The following is an 18,434-nucleotide window of genomic DNA, read 5'->3' as shown; positions in this document are numbered from 1 at the left end:
GGGGGCGCAAAGCGTTAAAAAACTTTCCCGCGGTGACGGGACTTGCTTTGACAACCGGCTTTAAGGCCCCGCCGGAGCCGCCATTTTGTGGAGGGGGGGGGAAAGCCCGCCCTCGCCATGGAAGCGGAAGCGCCGTGCCGTCACTTCCGGCGCGTCCAGTCAATGGCGGGGCGGGCCGTGTTTTGGCGCCGAATGTGAAGGGGGCGGCGGGGAGCGGGCGGTGAGGGCGGCCCCGCGGAGCGCGCCCCCCGCCGGCGGGGCGGCCTCGTCCCCCCCCCCCACCAGTCCCGTCATGGCGGCTGTGCCGCAGAACAACCTGCGGGAGCAGCTGCAGCTCCACTCGGCCCGCGGAGCCCTCAGCAAGCCGCCCCCGCCGCGGCACCGGCCGGCGTGAGTACCGCGGCGGCGGGCGGCGGAGGGCAGCGGGAGGCGGCGGGGCGCTGACGGGGCTCGTCTCTTGCAGGGGCTTTACCTTCAAGAAGACCTCTCCGGCCGGCGCCGGGCCCAGGGAGCCGCGGGGCCCCGCCGCCGCCTCGGCACTGAGGGACAAAGACGTGAACACCTCCCTGGCCGCGCCCGCCTCGCCCCTCCGTGCCGCCAAGGACAAGAGGACACAGATCCCCGGGTTCTCCCCGGCGGTGTCCGGGGGACGGGGCCTCGGGCCGGCCTGTGCCAGGCCTCGGGAGGCGGCGAGAGGCCCCGCGGTCTCCGCACAGAGGAGCGTGGCCGAGGGGCTGCGCGGCGCTCCGGCCCGGGAGGCCGGGCCCGGCCCTGCGCCTGGCCCCGTCATCACCATAGAGGATGAGTGGGATGACATTGACGACTTTGATTTATCAGGAATCGAGAAGAAGTACGGCAGGCCGCCGGTGCTGTCCCCCAAGGGGCAGCGGGCCGCCTGCAAGGCCTCGCAGAGGCCACAGCCCCGCCTGGAGGAGCCGCCCGGCTCTCCCGGGGCCGTGGGCGAGGACACGGGCACCTTGGGGCGCAGGGAGACCTCTCCAGAGGCTGAACCACGACCCTTGTCGCAGCAATCTCTGATCTGTCTTGAGGATTCCGCTCCCTGCAGCGCTAACAAGGCTGTGGGCGAGGGCCTTTGGGAGGATTTATCTGCTGACGTGATTTTGGATGACGACAGGGGAGAGGCTCACCCAGGTAACGATTTATTGTAAAGCGCCAGTGAGCTAGATGAAAATAGGTTCATGTTTGCACAGCAAGGGCTTTGATTTTTTCAGAAATCCGAGGGAGCTGTGGGCTTATATCTGCCAAGTGGTCGTGGGTACGTGGATCTCGTTCTGGTAACCACAGCTTGTGGAGTGCAGGGCTGTAAAGAGTGGCAGAAGTAGCAGCTGGTCCCACGGTAGCGTTGGAGTTGCAAGATTTCCCATAGTGCATTCCAGAAACGAAGAGCAACAATCTGTCGGCATGTTACAGAAAGAAAAGCACTTAATTCATACAAAAGAATCATAAAATAATCATATGCCTAAATGTAATGATGAGAAATATTAAACCAGAAAAAGAAATCTCTCTTGATTTAAAAAAAAAACAACAAACCAACCAACAAAAAACCCCCAAAAAACTCCAACTCTTGATCATGACCAAGAAGTTGATGAGCACCAGTCAGTGCTTCCTTGGCAGCTCTGGGTTCCTCTTAGCTTCTCTATTTGACATGCCTTACCTGTTATGTTTTGAAACTTTTGATCTTTAGTTGTGAAATGAATACACTTCTGCAACTGGATGATATTGAGCGGTGTTCTGTGATGCTGCCGTTACACTAAAGGGTGAAAGGATTTGTGAACTGTATTTTTCTTCTTAAGAATATTTTGTTGCCTTTTCCCTGCTTTCTGTGAAATGAATTTTAATACATTAATGATATTGGCCTTTCTTAGTAGGTTTTATCTTATAAGGCATCATGCATGTAAATTTACCTTCTAATTCCAGTACAGGGGCTATGCTAGTTGATGAGTCTACATGCTTTTTAAGCTAGTATATAATCAAACAATAGTTTTCTATAAAACTTCTTGCAGGAAAATATACTTCTTAAGTTTTTCTCTTCTGACAGGGTAAGATAACTATAGGCAAGCTGTGTAACTTTTCCATTTAAAGAGGGTTTGTGGGCTTTTTTTCTGTTTTTAATGGGGAGAAAAAGGGAGCAGTAATAAATTTTTTTGTCCTTTAAAAGTCAGAAACTCTATTAAACGAGTGTTTTGAAATCTGGCGAGTAATTTTTTCCCTCTGTTCAGTTGCATTTTTGTTTATACTAGAATGAGTTTGCAGTGTTACCCAGCAATGTTAACACACTTCTCTTCCAGCTGCTGATGATAAAAGTGGTGTGAGCCAGAAGCCAAGCAGTGATGAGAAAAACAGCCCCCCAGAGTGGGGTGAGGCCGACATCGAGCCCTTCACAGGCACTGAGCTTGATGAGGGTGATTACCTAGATATTGTCCCACCCTCCCCTGAAGAAGAGCTGCCTTCCTTCTCGCCTTCTGTGAAAAGCATTAGGTAAAACAAAGCTCATTGACTTTAAAAAGTACCAAGACAGATGTGACACTCGTTAAGAAGTTACAGATTGAGTCGATGGTGTCTGTTTGTTGCTTGGCAGGTGAGCATTGACAGCTGCTATTAATGTTTTATGAAATACTTTTTGGTTTATGGCCATGGTGTAAGGTGGCTTGTGCTTCAGAAAAAGCAGAGTTATTTTTCCTTTTGTAGTGGGAGGAAAAAAAAATGATTGAAACAAGCCTCTACGTGTTGGTGCATAGGAGTGACAGACTGCTCAGCTGCCTCGATTTTAACGGGGTTTTCAGAAATTTGTTTTATCTTTTCCACACATCTTAAGTGTTATTCTAAAAGATAAACTTCTCTTATGGAATTACGTTAGTTTACAGATGACTTTTTCTTATTTTAATGACTTTTTCTTTTAATGTTAGTAATATTTTCAAAGAATCTCCTACCGGTGGAAGACCCACAGCCAGCAGCATCGAGTCCAAGCCTGGACAGATGGCCACAATGCAGCCTGTTGCTGGAAGTGATCCTGGTGTGGAGGATGCAGGTACACGAAGCATTTGGAAGTTTTATGCCTTAGATTTTGGGGATGGTTTGCAGCTTCTTGTTCTCCTGCGTATCCCAAGTAGTCTGAGAGCATTAACTAACAGTGACCGACGGGGACGAGGAAGCTGTGGACTGAGTCTCGTACAGGATTGTCAGATGTTGTGTGGACTCGGGGCTGTTGTCCAACACTGATTCTGGGGTTCTCAGTACCAGCCTGGGATACTGCACAGACCTCCTTGCCAGAACTTAAAAGCACAAGTTGACCAAATCGTTCCCCAAGTCAGCTACGGCACAGACACGTCCCTGTAAGCTGGAGCTGTGGCAGTGCTTCCCCGTGACCCCCACAGGTGCTGCCTTTGGGAAGGGCTGAGCTAACATGTTCCTGGGTTACACTTGCAGAATGAAAAGTTACTCAGTATAGGTGTGGCCCAGCCTGGTTTTAAGGCTGCAGATCTCTCCTCTCGAGATACATACAAATGTAGCTTATGGCACTGTTCTACAGTGGCATTTAAAGGGTTGTGTTTATAAATACCCAGAGCAGTGTTTTTATGTTTATGTTTTAACAATGCTGTTCTGGAAATCGATGTAGTCAAGCTCCATCTCAGCATACTTCAGTGTACCTGTGGCAAACTCTGGGCAGTTTGGACCGTTAGCTTGTCGTGAGAGGGGCCCTTCTGACCACCAGGTACAGCGGAGTTCGGCGGGTGTAGCAGAGGCCAGGATTTAGTCCGAGGGATCACACCCCTGGTAGCAGCATTTTGAGGTCAAGTGCAGTTCACTGGCAAAATCTGGGTGGTTTGCAGTGGCACCAAGCTTGGAAGGGAAGGTCAAGAGGTGACAAACGCTGACTTTCACGCGTGGGAGGTTTTCTATGGTACTTTCTAGACTAGAATTGCAATGTAATATTTGATAAAATGTGTTTTAGTGTGTTTGGAGAGGGGTAATTTGAGATAAGCAAAACGTGAACTTGAGTGGGTTTTGGAAATAAGTCTGAAAGAACTGTGATGAGGTTTGAAAAATAGAGAGAGAGAGAGAGAGAGAGAGAGAATTAAAAGGCAAGGGCAGAAATATGTAGACTAATTATGCACAGAGTTTCTTTATGTGAATGGACTTTTTAAAAAGTCAAAATAGATATTATTTAGACTGATCTACTGCCCTTTACTCTCTCTTTTGAGAGAGTGGTATCATCTTGTTACATACTCTAACAAAAATTAGTATTGCTGTATGCTAAACTCACTCCATCTGCCAGGCAAAGGCTTGCATTTGGACCAGCACCTCTACGGCGTCATGGATGGTATCTGTACGCTGGTGGATGCCATTCCACTCCACGAGCTTCAGTCTCTGTCGTGTGCGAAAGAGCTTCTGCAGCAGAGAGATCTCAGGTACGCTTTGAGGAGCAGCCCCTGCCTCGCTGCGCCCCTGTGAGGCGGTGGTGTGCCTGCAGGTGTCTCCTCTGTCACACTGGAAAAGGCGATACAGAGGGAGGTTTTTAAAAGCTTAAAACTACTGAGTGAATGAATTAAAAATAATCCCCAAACCTGCTGGAAGTAGTAACAATCCCAGTGTTCTCTCCAGTTCCACGTTCAGTCTGAGGCATAGGTAGTCCTGCATCTGTCCTCTGGAAGGTGACTAGCACCAGATGCTTCCAAAGCAGCAGGGTGATGTGATATAACCTGCTATGTGTCACCCTGATTGCTTGTAACCGGAGGCATTCACTTCATATTCCCTTTGTAAGACTTGCTGTCACTGACTACAGCGATTATGACTTCTGATATCCATGGACTTGTCATCTTTCAATCTGATTACTGCTACTGCAACCTGCTGCTTTAACATCATCTGATGACATAATCTGTAGACAAAGTATTGAGATTTGGGGTTTTGTTTTGTTCTTTTACTGGACCAGGACTATGTGCTTTTTCTGAACACTCAGTAAAACTAATTTATGGTATTTCCTCTTATTACTGTAGTCAGACATAGGCTTCAGAAGGACATAAAAACATAATTTGGTTGAAGCATATGTTTACTTTTTAACTTAAGGTTTGTGCCTCTAAGGTTTTTGTTTTTGTTTCATGCTCTACCTTGCCTGGATCAGTTCCTTGCTGTTAGGAGTTCTTTTATTTTATATCTGCAGAGAAGATGTAGTCATTTTGTAATTATTTTGTTCAACTGAGTATTATTCTTTCTTCCCTAGATTTGTTTGAAATATTTTTAAAACATACTGACACAGAATACGATGGAACCACCATATGTTAATATTTTTAATAGGAGAGAGACAAAACTGTTCAGTATATGTTGTAGAACTTGATCAATCATTGCTTGTGACTAAATATTTTTTTTCTTCTTCCTTCCCTTCTCTCCCAGGAGAAAATTGCTGGCTAATTCTGTCACTTTGAACCACGGTAGCACAAACACCACTGTTCCTAGGAACGGGAAGGCATGTGTGGAGCGGGGCCCTCTCGCACGTCCCGTCACTGCTCGGGGTTCTGGCCCAAACTGGAGCTTCAGTTCTGACAGAAACTCACCGAACCTCCCCTCTATGCTTTCTGGGACTGTTAATTCAAGCAGTTTTTCTGCTAAAAAAAATCAAACCTTGGATACCTCTTATGCCTCTAAGCAAAGTATTGAGGAGATCATCTGCCCAGAAACTGCAGCACTGTCTTCTTCCAAGGGAAATGGCACAGAGGGACCTTCCCTCAGGCTCCCTTCAGAGAGGTCCTTCGACAGCAGCTGGCGTGAAAAACCAGGGGTGAGAAACGGTGGGAAGGGTTATCTGCTGGAGAGGCCCATTACCAGCACAGCCCTGAAAGGTCAGGGCAGAGCTCCTGCAGGGGACAGTTTAGGTATAAACGATACAGACTTTGACCTTGATCACTTCGATATTGATGATTTTGATGAGGGCTGGGAGAATTCGGTGAACGTTTCGGCGCCTGAGACGCCGTCTACGCCGTTGTATCAGCCCGTCAGGGAAGGGCCACCTGCCAAATCGCTGTTGTCAAAGATAATGTCCAGAGCCAAAGGATCTGCTGGTGTATCAACTCCTGCTGCTCCAAAATCAAGCTGCTTCATGGCAACAAAGAACCGTTCAGGTAAATCGCAGAATCCCAGAATCAATGAGGTTGGAAGAGCCCTCTGGGCTCATCGAGTCCAACCATGGCCCTGACACCACCATGGCAACTAGACCAGGGCACTAAGGGCCATGTCCAGGCTTTTCTTAAACCCCTCCAGAGATGGTGACTCCACCACCTCCCTGGGCAGCCCCTTCCAATGGCTAATGACCCTTGCTGAGAAGAAATGCTTCCTCATGTCCAACCTGACCCTCCCCTGGCCAAGCTTGAGGCTGTGTCCTCTTGTCCTAGAACTGGTTGCCTGGGAGAAGAGGCCGACTCCCACTCCACTACAACCTCCCTTCAGGCTGTGCTAAATTATGCTCATTAGGATTACTGTCTTTCCCTTTTTAAATTTCTATTTACTTATTTTTAAACCTAAAGCCAAGTAACTTATTGTAGGTGACACCAATGCCTTTTGTTTCTGTGGAAAGTTCTTTTGGTTTCTCTTTGCAAAGTCATCTTCTGGTCTCTTTCCTCCAAGAGATGCCGAACTTCTTGAATGTTTATTTGCCATGCAGGTTGCAGGCTGCTGGGAAGATGAAGCTGCTAAAATTGGAAACTAGAATGTTTCTGTGGTTTAATTAAATAATGATTCTGCAGTTGCTAATTCAAAGCTGTGCAACCATTGTAGCTGTTTATGCAAAACATTCAAAAATGGGCACTTGTTGAAGCAGACCTAATCCCCTGGGGCACAGGGGTGGGTCGGTGTTATTTGTGGCTCCTGTAGGAAGGGGTTGGTAAAGGGGGAGGTGGAAATGTTAGCCAGTTGTGACAGAGAGGAAGTTTGTCAGCCTAAGACTATGCATTTTATACAGTTATGGGTAAGAGGCTTGTCTCCAGAGACTCACATATAATCAAAATTCACACTTTAGCTGGTCTTAAATTGTAGATGAATGCAATTTTTTTTAGTAAGTCATGATTTAAGTTTAAAAGGCTTAAAGGGCCGAGGTGGTGCCTAAGGCATCTGTTACAGTGAAGCAGTTTTATGTTGCACGAGGGATAGCACAGCTTGATAGTGTAACTTATTGTCAGTACATTTTCTTTGTCTGCTAGATCCGCTGGTTAATAACCCTGCCCTGGAACGTTTCAGGGGGGTGAAATTTTCCCATTCTGGAGAAATGATGAACATTTTTCACAAAAAGTTTGGTTTGCACTGTTTTCGGACAAATCAGCTGGAGGCCATCAACGCTGCTCTTCTGGGTGAAGACTGTTTCATCTTGATGCCCACTGGTATGTGTCTCCAAACACCACACAGCTGCAGGCTTTTGAGCTCTGGCACTTGAGAAATAAACACCTGAAGCTCCTTTTGCAAGGCCCGTGGCAAACTTCTCTCTTTCTCTGTGCCTTTGTGGAGGTGGCGATAAATTGTGCTGCTTGAGTTCTGTGGCTGCAGGATTTCTGGAATATTATATACACTGTGGTGTTTTGAACAAGGTGACTGAATTGCTGCCTGCCATAATATTTCACGTGATAACTCTTCCTTCCTTTCACGTGATAACTCTTCCTAACTACCTCTACAGGTATCACGTTAGAGGCAGTCATTGGTAAAAGTTCCTTGTTTCTGAAAGGGCTGTAAAAGGGGAAGTAAGAAATAGGTCTCCCCTATTCTGCTCCTCCACACTGTGTCTGCTCTTGGTGTCTGACATTTGTTATGTTCTGTTTAATCCTTACAGGAGGTGGTAAAAGCTTGTGCTACCAGTTACCAGCGTGTGTCTCTGCTGGAGTCACTATTGTCATCTCTCCATTGAGGTCGCTGATAATAGATCAAGTTCAGAAACTGAAGACTTTAGATGTAAGTTCAGCCAGCTTACTTTATTTAGTTAAACTGCAGATAAGTGAATTAGCTGAAATTTTACAGTAAATCTTATGTCTCTCAAATATAAATGCAAAAATTGATTAGATGGAAACTGCAAAAGGCACACAGAGTTGTGTAGGAAGAACTAAATTAGATGAACTCGAGTATCTTGGCAGTCTAACCTCTAGATTTATTGATACTTGTGTCCATTTGTTACTGGCGCTTAGTTTTCAAGTACAGACACTTGATTCTTAGATTGTGAGACTTGTATTTAGACACCTAAACAGGAGCAGCAGAAACAAGCACTAACGATTCCTGAGCTAGGAGGGTTCTGGAGATGCTAAGCATTTCTGGAAAAGTCATACACAGAGGAAAGAAATGCAAGTGCAGATGTGTGTCCCTAAGGCTGACCACTTATGAACTGCTTTTGCCTCAGTGAAGTGTCTTTTTCATCCTTAGTGTATTATTGGGATTGAGAGATCGGGGAAACAAAGGTGGATAACACGTTTTAGGGCAAAAATACAGAGATGCTTTGGGGTAGGAGACCGAAGGGACTATGACACAGGGTTTTGAAGCTGAGACAAATCCTTCCCTCATGAAGTACGGTTTTTGATAGTCTGACTGGACGTGGCCCTTGAATGGTTGTCCACCATTGAGTGACTATTGCACAACACCAAGCTTTGGCCCTGCTCTTTGCTCTGTCTGGCATTCAGGGTGCCATGGCTGTAACAGTTGAACTGGCTCTGTGACTCCTGGGAATTTGTAGCTCCAGAAGAAATCTCTGCAGAGCTGCAGCTGCCTCTTGCGAGAGGAAGAGGAGACACGGAAGCAGAACTAGCTCTGTTGATGTGACCTTTTCTTACATCGCTTTTGTGCTCATGATCTAATTCCTTTGTTACTATTTAGCATGAATAGTAACTTACACGTTCAGATTTAATAGTAAATTGCTGCTCCAAGTTGTATTCAATCTCTTCTGATGCAATATTGTTCTATGTGAGCACTGTTATTGAGGGTGTTCTTGGTTTTTTGTGCTGCTTGGAAACTCTGTTTCTTAAGATCTCTATTTTCTGAATTAAATCTCAAACTTACAGTGTATTGAGCAATAAACAAACACCACCTCTCTTTTCTTTACTGGAGAGAGAGTTCAAAGAAAGCAGACACATCCCCTATGTCAGCTCTTGGTCTGTTGGTAGAGTTGGGAGCAGAAGAATAGAATTTGGCTTAAGTCTTTTGCTTTTATCATTAGAAAAATTCTGTGATGTCTAGAGTACAGTGGGGGTTCGAGTGTTATCTGTAATGACACAGAAAATGTTATATTCACTGAGGATAGTAAATGCATATACTTTTTTATCTGGTTTATAACTAGACATAGGACTATATTTGGAGATGCTTCTGTTTTGCACACATTAAAACTTAATATGTATTTTTTAATATAGATTGCTGCAACATATCTGACTGGTGACAGAACAGATGCTGATGCTTCAAAAATATATATGCAATTGTCAAAGAAAGATCCTGTAATAAAGCTTCTGTATGTTACCCCTGAGAAGGTTTGTATTTGCTTTGAATTGTAAAATCAGAGAGGCAACAAGAAGTGGATGCTACAAAGTATTGAAGGGGAAACACTGAATTTAGAGTAGGCTTCTGGGGAAAAAAAATGTTAAATATTTTTTAGATAATTCGTTAAGACTGCACAGATGTAACTAATTTTAATCAGTAATTAACAAAGAATGAGAACTGAGTACATCAGTACAATTTAAATTCTTAAAACAAAAGCCCCATACCCATCCATTTCAATATATCTTACTACATGTTAGTGGCTAATTGCTGTCAAGTAGCTATTAAAATCTAGACTACTATGAGTAGCATAATACAGGGAAAAATATGTAACTCTGTCAAGGTAATAGGTGATTGTCTAAAGATTGCCCTGTACTTAATTAGATGCTGCCTTAAAAAATTATGTTATTCTACAAGAGCTGTGTAAGAGGGGAGTCTTTAGTGTGCTGATTGTTTCTTTCTTCAGCGTTGTCTTTCCCTGTCTTTCGTGACATAAGTCACTTAAATTTACTCAGATTGTAGGATGTCTGGGTAGATGATCCAGAACCTTTTGGTACTCCCACACCAGCTGCTTCGTTGCCAATCAGAATGAAGCCGATTTGCCATCTCCTTTATGCTGTCAGGCTTTACCTGGGCATTCAGGATTAACTTTGCTGTACAGAACAATTATTTCTGTACTCTTAGGTAGGGTGAGGCTTTACTCTGCTTTCTAACGCCACGGGTGGGTGTGCACCTAGGTCTGTGCAAGCGGCCGACTGATGTCAGCCCTGGAAAACCTCTACAACAGGAACCTCCTAGCACGTTTTGTCATTGATGAGGCCCACTGTGTCAGCCAGGTAAAAACCCTGAGTTGTTTTTCAAAATGGCAGAAGACTTGGAGCATCTTGCTCACTCACACTTAAATTTTGTTTTTGAACTAGTGGGGTCATGATTTTCGACAAGACTACAAACGCCTGAATATGCTCCGCAAGAGGTTTCACTCTGTTCCTATGATGGCTCTCACTGCCACTGCCAACCCCAGGGTACAGAAGGACATTCAGAACCAGCTCGAGATGCTAAAACCACAAGTGTAAGTTGCTCAGAAGTTTCCTGAAACCCTTTGTTTGTGCTGCAGAAATTTTGAGAGGAAAACTTAGTACAGTAAGAGAAGCCAGGTCCATCTGAGATACTGATGTAGTTGTGTCTGATTAAATGAGAATGTATGCATGGAATTTAATGGGAGTTATATGCAAAATAATAAAGTAACAAGAAAAAAAACTTACCAAACTCTTCCTTGGATGATTAAGGAAGCTGTTTAATAGAAAATAACATTATGAAATTTTCTGTGTCACTGACAAAATGTGCAACTTGTATTTTCGGGTGCTTTCCATGAGAATGCTGGAAAACTGTAAAAGCTGGAAGTGGTTTTTAATTAGCATTGGCAGTAACACAGACAATGAGATGCCATCGGGCCTGGATTGTGTTGTGGTGTTTTCGTTGTACACAATGGAAAAATAGTAGTTAGTTGAATTTGGGACGTTCCAGTCAATGCCTAGTTGAAAGTATTACTGCACCCATAAAGCTGACGAGCACCCATGAACTGTCGTGTTTTAGGTTTACAATGAGCTTCAACAGGCATAACTTGAAGTATGATGTATTGCCCAAGAAGCCAAAGAAGGTGGCAATGGATTGCTTGGAATGGATTAAAAAATATCATCCACGTGAGTACTGGGCAGCACAGTGTGCTTGCGTGCGTTTTTATGGACTACTTTTTCAGGCAGGAGAAGCTTCTATAATGCTGTAAAAACCCCAAACTTGTGCCTTTCTGTAAGCAGCTACTATACTTACAAGAACAACATGTTGGAGGCAAAATGATATCGTTGATAATGGAAATCAGATTTATGGGCATCCTAAAGTTAAGAGTTCAAGTTAAGATGGAAAAGTAAATCATGGTGATGCTCTTGAGTAATCTTTCTGGAGGTTGCCAGACCTTTTAGCATCGTATCTTCAGATCATAAAGGACATCTAATATCCGTACTGTTTTAATTGTTTAATTCTGTTGGTCTGCTTATCTGTGGTTCCCCTTGAAGATCTCTTCAGAGATTATTATCTTTGTAGGCTGCCTTTTGGAGTCCTGCAGCTCCTGCCGCTGGAAGCTGACTACACCAGGCTCACAAAAACATCTGATATTAATGAAATTACGTTATTATTAAGCAGTTATTGCATTACACTTACCAACCTCTCCCTATTGGAATAAATGTATTTGCTTCACAGGTATGACTGTTAAGCAAGTGAAAGGGAATAAAGCTGTATCGTAGCATAAATCCTTTTTTTTATATATTTCCAGATGACTCTGGAATAATTTATTGCCTTTCACGTCATGAGTGTGACACAACAGCGGCTATTCTGCAGAAGGAAGGTCTGGCTGCGCTTGCCTATCATGCTGGCCTCCCTGACTCCAACAGAGATCTTGTACAGAAGAAGTGGATTAACCAAGAAGGATGCCAGGTAAAAGAAAAGCAACTGGGGGGAAAAAAGTGAATAGAATCTAGAGCACTTGTATCCCTCTTGGCCTAGTAAATAAAAGCGAAGTTGTGTAACGTTCTTGCCAAATCAGATGCAGCATTAAGTAACTGATCTGAACAGATCTGCCAAAACATGTTAGCTGTCTTTTTATTCGGAGCTTTTGTATATTGAGACTCAAATTTGGAATTTTCTCTTTGTCTGGCATAGCTCTCCTGAAAGGAGAAGTGTTTGGGCTATTTTGTACTCATCTTGCAGTGTTACTACTGAAATTCTAGGTTCTGCACAGTTTCCTACTTCTGATCACCTATTTTCGGTGCAGAGTGCTGCATGAATAACTTCCATAACTCTGTGTAACAAATTATTTCCTTCCTAGGTTATATGTGCGACAATTGCCTTTGGAATGGGCATTGATAAACCTGATGTACGCTACGTTATCCACGCTTCCCTTCCTAAATCTATAGAAGGTTACTACCAGGAATCGGGCAGGGCTGGACGAGACGGTGACATGTCTCACTGTCTGCTCTTCTACAGCTACAGTGATGTCACCAGACTTAGAAGGCTGATACTAAGTGAGTTCTCATGGTTGTAACCTAATAGAGACAATATTAAGTCACTTTAGTCACAGGTCTCTGGTTTATTTAGACTGTGTTACTTGCTCGTTTAGAAGTGCCACATACAGTTTGGCATTGCAAGGATGGGAGAACTGTGTGTCTTTACCTGAATGGTTTTCTGTAATGGAAGATTTTTGTCACTTAATTTTAGTCAGAAACATTTTGCTTCATACATAGCCATCTCTTGATTCTTGTCGTTCTGGTCTTATTTCCCTTCTCCATTCTTTAAAACTTTAGAGGTAAAATCTGTCCAAGGTTAGTTCTGTACTAACCTACTCATCTTTTTTGAAGCAAAAAAGAATATTGTGTTTTGTCTATCTGATAATATAAAAAAATGCAGAGGTGCAGATTTAACAAATACAATTGAATTTATTGCATTTCAGTGGAGAAAGATGGAAACAGTCACACGAGACAGACCCACTTTAACAACCTGTACAGTATGGTTCACTACTGTGAGAACGTAGTTGATTGCCGGAGAATTCAGCTTTTGGCCTACTTTGGGGAAACTAATTTTAATCCCACCTTCTGTAAAGATCACCCAGAAGTAATTTGTGATAACTGCAGCAGAAATAAGGTAAAAATCACAGCTTTTATTTGTAGTGGTGTTAAACTGATTTTGCATTTAGCTGCATTAAAAAATGCTTACATGACATTTGGGGAGGCAAATGGAGAAAATGAGTAAGATGTCTTGTGTTTTGGTGATGCTGGATGCTTCGAATTATTTCCAGGGTTTAACCTAGAGTGGAATTACACGGGCTATCTGTGGACTTACGACACTCCTATTTCTGTCAGAGGAGGGCTAGCAAGGTGTGAGGGTGTTCCTTAGTGTTGATTTTCTTGGCTACAGTGCTTATAGGAGGCAGGAGCTAAGATGGGATCCACTGGAATGGCTACAGGGAAATCCCTTCAGCTGCCTCTTCTGGTGTTTTCAGGGCAGCTTTGTGCTGCCAGAGTAGCACAAGTGCCACGTTAGGAGGTGTGTGCTGCTTGAGGTGGCCAAAGATGAGGGTTTGCTCACCAAGGACTGAAGCAAACTTGTTAATGGCAGGAAAGGGAGTAGAAGAGAAGACAGCTGTTGAAACAGACGGGGAGGGGTTACTGGTCTCTATAAACCAGATCAGTTTTGTACCTGATGATAGTGCTTCTCAGTCCTGTGTTTGAAGCATTACCTTACACAGCTGTGACTGTAATAAAAATTGACTAGAAACATGCATATTTGGTCCATTCTTCTCATTTTAATGCATATTGGAGGTGTAAGTTCTAGTGCATGGCAGGAGAGTAATTACGGGAATGCTTTCCAAACAATTTACCTTGATTATGAGTATTCACCAGCAATCTTGCAGCTCACCCCATAGAATTAACACAATAGAGATGATACACTGTCAGTTGGTGGGTATTATTGCATTTTCCAGAGTTATCTTAAACCCAGAGTTCCTGTGACTATAGTTTATCCCTGTAGGTGTATGAACTAGAAAATCACTGTTTCTGTGTTTGGAACAAAATGAATTAATGACTGGAGAAAGCTCAATTATGAAAAACAAGGTTGTCAGTAACAACTTGAATCAGGACAGAAGCACATAACGTTGTTTCCTCATCGAGTCTGTTTTAATAGGATTACAAATCAAGAAATGTAACGGATGAAGTGAAGAGCATTATAAGATTTGTACAAGAGCATTGTGGGCAAATGGGCCGAACAAATGGGAAGAGAAACACAGGTTCTGGCAGATACACATTGAATATGATGGTAGACATTTTCTTAGGTGAGTACTGTTCTCCCAGACACAACACCTGAGTAGACTTGGTGCATAAATCCCTGACTAAGTATCAGGTCTGCGCAATACCAGCAGTGGTTTAAAACAAGATATATTTTGCAAAATTATTCTTCCCAGGAATCTCTCGGTGGTAAATGATACAAAATAAATGAGGCTAAAGCTTTAATCCGTTTCAGGTTGCTATAGTGATATTAGTTTTCTGGTGGTGCTTGGGGTTTTTGGTGCTTAAATGCATTTTTTTATGTGCTTAGACTATGGAATACCCTTGGGAATCTTCCACAGGTCTGCAAATACATATGTATGTAGGCTTCTGAATGGCAGGGTAACCCTGTGATTGCTGTTGCACAGGTACAAAGAGTGCGAAGATTCAGTCTGGAATATTTGGGAAGGGAGCTGCCTACTCAAGGCATAATGTTGAAAGACTGTTTAGAAAACTGGTCTTGGACAAGATTCTGGATGAAGATTTGTACATCACGGCTAACGACCAAGCAGTAGCATATGTAACTCTCGGAGAGAAAGCTCAGGCTGTGCTAGATGGATCACTGCAGGTGTGTAACAATTAATTTTTATTTTTCCTCTAATGTGTTGTTGTAAGGGACGTGCTAGGTGAAACATAGCTTGCCTGCCAGCTGAAGTACAGGAACTAATCTTTAGCAGATGCAGGGAACAGAGTCCAGCAAGCATGATTTCCAGTCCAGTATTCTAATAATAGTGTTGTGAGGCAAAAGGTGAGCTTGAGAGGACTGGAGAGGATTAAATCTTTCTCTTCTCCCCACATCCATCTGATTCCAGCTTGACAAGAAAGGGAAGTTATGGCCAACACAGAAAAAGCTAGCTAAGAAGAAGGAACAGTGCTACCTTCTCCTGCATTTTCTGCTCCATTTTTTTTTCAGTCATTGGTGAGCTCTGATGGAAAATGCACTTCAAGAAGGTCATGGAACCAGTCCCAGAATTGCTTGAGGCAGTGTCTCCTCTGCATTAGTGCTGTGTTTGGAGAAGAGCCCTCAGCATTAGACCTAGTGACCTCTCTTTAAAGCTAGCTGTAAACTGGGTTCTCAGGATTTTTTCCCTGTGTTGTGTACGCTCTGCTAGTTCCTTGTAGAAGAAACTTAGGGGTGGTTGAGTAGCCTGTAAAAAAATAATTTAAAAAGCGTATACTGGGTAGAGAGCTTTTATTTTTGTCTGTCAAAGAATACTTTCTGTTTCCTTCATTGTTTTCCTGTGTTATCAGTCAATATTCCAATGATGGCTCTGCAGTAACTGCCCTGACTGAAGTTATTGATTGGCTTCTTTTAACAGGTGGAGTTTCACGAGACAGAAAGCGCCAGTGCCATCAGAAAGCAAAGGGCTTCTGTGGCAAAGATGTCCCAGCGGGAAGAGATGGTTAAAAAGTGCCTCGGGGAGCTTACGGACACGTGCAAAATGCTCGGGAAAGTCTTTGATGTGCATTACTTCAATATTTTCAATACTTCAACTCTAAAGAAAATAGCAGGTAAGGCCAGCTTTTCCTTACTGGGAGCCCCCGTCGGCAGCAGGCTGCGTGTGCAGTTGTCCCCTTTTCTGACAGAAATTCTAGTTTCTAACACTTGGCAAGAACAGGTTTAAGCAGACGTAACTGGGTGAGACCTGGGGAAGGAGCTGGCACAGCACAGGTCCCTTGGAGCTGCAGTTTATGACGCTGCAGTCCTGCTGGAGAAGTACAAGAGCCACCCAAGTAATCATACTGCAACACAAACTTTGAAGTGGTGTCAGAAAAGACTTTTGGACTAGTTTTTGTGCTAACCAAGCAGAAGCAAATCTGCTGCAAGAAAGGCTTTACTCCCCTAAGGACTTAATGCAGTGTGGCACTAAAAGGAATCAGTTTCCTCCAGAATACTCTACCATCATCTCTCTTAAATAAAGTTAGTTTGTTTGACATGTCTAATTGGTACTTTGTTATGTTACAGAAACCTTGTCATCTGATGTGGAGGTTCTGCTGCAGATTGATGGTGTCACAGAAGACAAACTGGAAAAATACGGTGCAGAAATAATTAAAGTGCTGGATAAGTACTCTGAGTGGACCACGCCAGGTTTAGTATGCTTTGTACCTAAATGGCTGCTTTACTGTTCAATGCCCTTCTCTCCTCCTCCGTGAGAAGTTTCACACAAAAGTTACCTCGTTTTAAAAGCAAATAACTCATTCTTGCAGTTTAATAATTACCAAAAGGGAGCAATTGCCTGCTTTCAGAACATACAGAGGTTTTTGCAATCTTTTCACGAGTTAAATTCGGCATATCTCTGAAAGGCTAAAAAAGGAAAATGAGAACTAAGCAGACTGCTCTGCTCCTAACCTGTTAGTTATTGGGATTTATGTAATATGCTTAGTTATAATGAGAAGTCTGACCTTAAGGTTAAAGATCTTGCACCTCCTGCATACTTTTACACCTGCATCTACTATGTATGGGGTATCAGTGTCTCCTGATGCTGTTTTTAAAAACAAGTGCCATATTTGACTGTAGTATTTATGGTATATTCCATAATTCTTTCCAGCTGACATAGGGAAGAGAGTGTAAACGCAGAAAGTCCAGTGTTGCCAAAATAGTTCAGACAAGAAGCCAAGCTAGAGAAAATAGGACTGGGCAGTATTCCTCTATGTCATGAGATAAACCAAAACTGCCTCTGTCCTTGCTTTGCACCAACCCATGAACCACCTTTAGCTGAGCCTGGAGCACCACCAGCATGAAAGCAGGGCAAAGGAGGCTCTGAACAGCACGGACAGGAGTTTTGGTACAGTCAGTGTGTTCTGTCTGACAGGCCCAGGCAGTGTCTTGATTTCATTAGTTTTGACTCCCTGTCTGTCTGTAGAAGACGCTGCCTGCCAGAGCATGGACGCAGCTCCGGGGAGCACTGGCACACCCGAGAGTGATGAAGAAGCAGAAGATGTAGTGACAACCTCAAGCTATTTTTGCAATGATGCAAACCAAAGGAGGAAAAGGAAAAGGCCGCCAAACTTCAGAGAATCAAAGAGGAAAAAGACAAATAATGGTGGCAACCAGCACTTCCGTCCCAAAGGGTACGTTGCTTGTGGTCATCTGTAACTTTTCTTAGTCCAGAATAGCATGATGATGATCCCATAAAGATGGCTTGAAACTTCAAAGATTTGATGGAATATTTGAACTTCAGTTCCCAGACCCTTGTGAATTCAGAACTTCTCCCTCCAGTTGTACCATACAAAGTAATGCCTGCATCAAGACCGCAGCATTTGGATGCATCTGGTTGGTCTCCTCCTCTGCCTGTTTTTCCTCACTCTGGTCTTTGGGTTTTGTAGCAAATAGCAGTTCCCAGCTCCGTAGGTTTTACTCCTGCCCTTTTCACCTTCCCATCTGCTAAAATATTAGTCATTAAGTGCTGTTGACCCTGAAGTGTCACTTAATGTTGATACTCTAATTGGATTAATAGGAGTCAGGTTGGTTCAGCATTCTCTGTCCCTGTTTCAGGCTGCTTCTTGCCCTTAGGCAAAGGCCAGAGCAACAGCTACACTTGATTTACCTTTCAAAGGTATTTCTGCAGCCATGTGTATTAAAAATACCCAACTTCTTAAAAATGAAAGCATAGTCTTCCAGAAAATCTAATGATGATATGTAAGTACAGCGTGGGTGTAGGGAATGGGGCAAGTAGAGCAGCTTTGACACACACCTTCTCTGCATTTTGCAGTGGTTACGGCAGGAACAGAAGGACCAACAGGCCGCCCAGCTCCAAGGCTCCAGCTTCGTCGGGCTACGGCTCAGCAGTGTGCAGTGTTAGTGGCACACAAGGAGCTGCTGGAAAGCTGGGGATTATGGCACCCCCCAAACCCAGAAACAGGCAATTCCTTCAGCCTTCGTATTCAATATTGTAACTAGGAGAATGTAAATATGTATAATAGCAACCCCTGAGTGTGTAATCATTTTTTATTAAATCTTTGTTTCATTTGCTAAACCTTCTGAGACTTGCACGTTTGTCAAGTACAAAAACCTCACATTAAATCAACGTTTTTAAACTCATAAGCTTCTTTAGACCT

General features: G+C 43.6%; 1 protein-coding gene across 1 annotated transcript; it reads left to right on the top strand.

Moving 5' to 3' along the window:
- Positions 1-252: 252 nt before the first annotated feature.
- On the top strand, positions 253-18,384 carry BLM (BLM RecQ like helicase). Its single transcript, XM_068410334.1, has 21 exons — positions 253-390; positions 464-1,152; positions 2,310-2,499; positions 2,928-3,049; positions 4,298-4,430; positions 5,410-6,134; positions 7,209-7,385; positions 7,829-7,947; positions 9,387-9,500; positions 10,245-10,343; positions 10,428-10,576; positions 11,101-11,207; positions 11,834-11,994; positions 12,386-12,581; positions 13,007-13,197; positions 14,236-14,383; positions 14,744-14,943; positions 15,695-15,887; positions 16,342-16,464; positions 17,240-17,447; positions 18,089-18,384. The coding sequence occupies exons 1-21, from the start codon at positions 293-295 to the stop codon at positions 18,270-18,272; spliced, it is 4,326 nt and encodes a 1,441-aa protein (XP_068266435.1). The 5' UTR covers positions 253-292; the 3' UTR covers positions 18,273-18,384.
- The last annotated feature ends 50 nt before the right edge of the window (positions 18,385-18,434 follow it).

The sequence above is a fragment of the Nyctibius grandis genome, chromosome 11 (assembly GCF_013368605.1).
Source record: "Nyctibius grandis isolate bNycGra1 chromosome 11, bNycGra1.pri, whole genome shotgun sequence".
NCBI lineage: Eukaryota > Metazoa > Chordata > Aves > Nyctibiiformes > Nyctibiidae > Nyctibius > Nyctibius grandis.
Note: the sequence above shows the minus strand (reverse complement) of the source record. Positions and strands in the feature narration are given on the sequence as shown.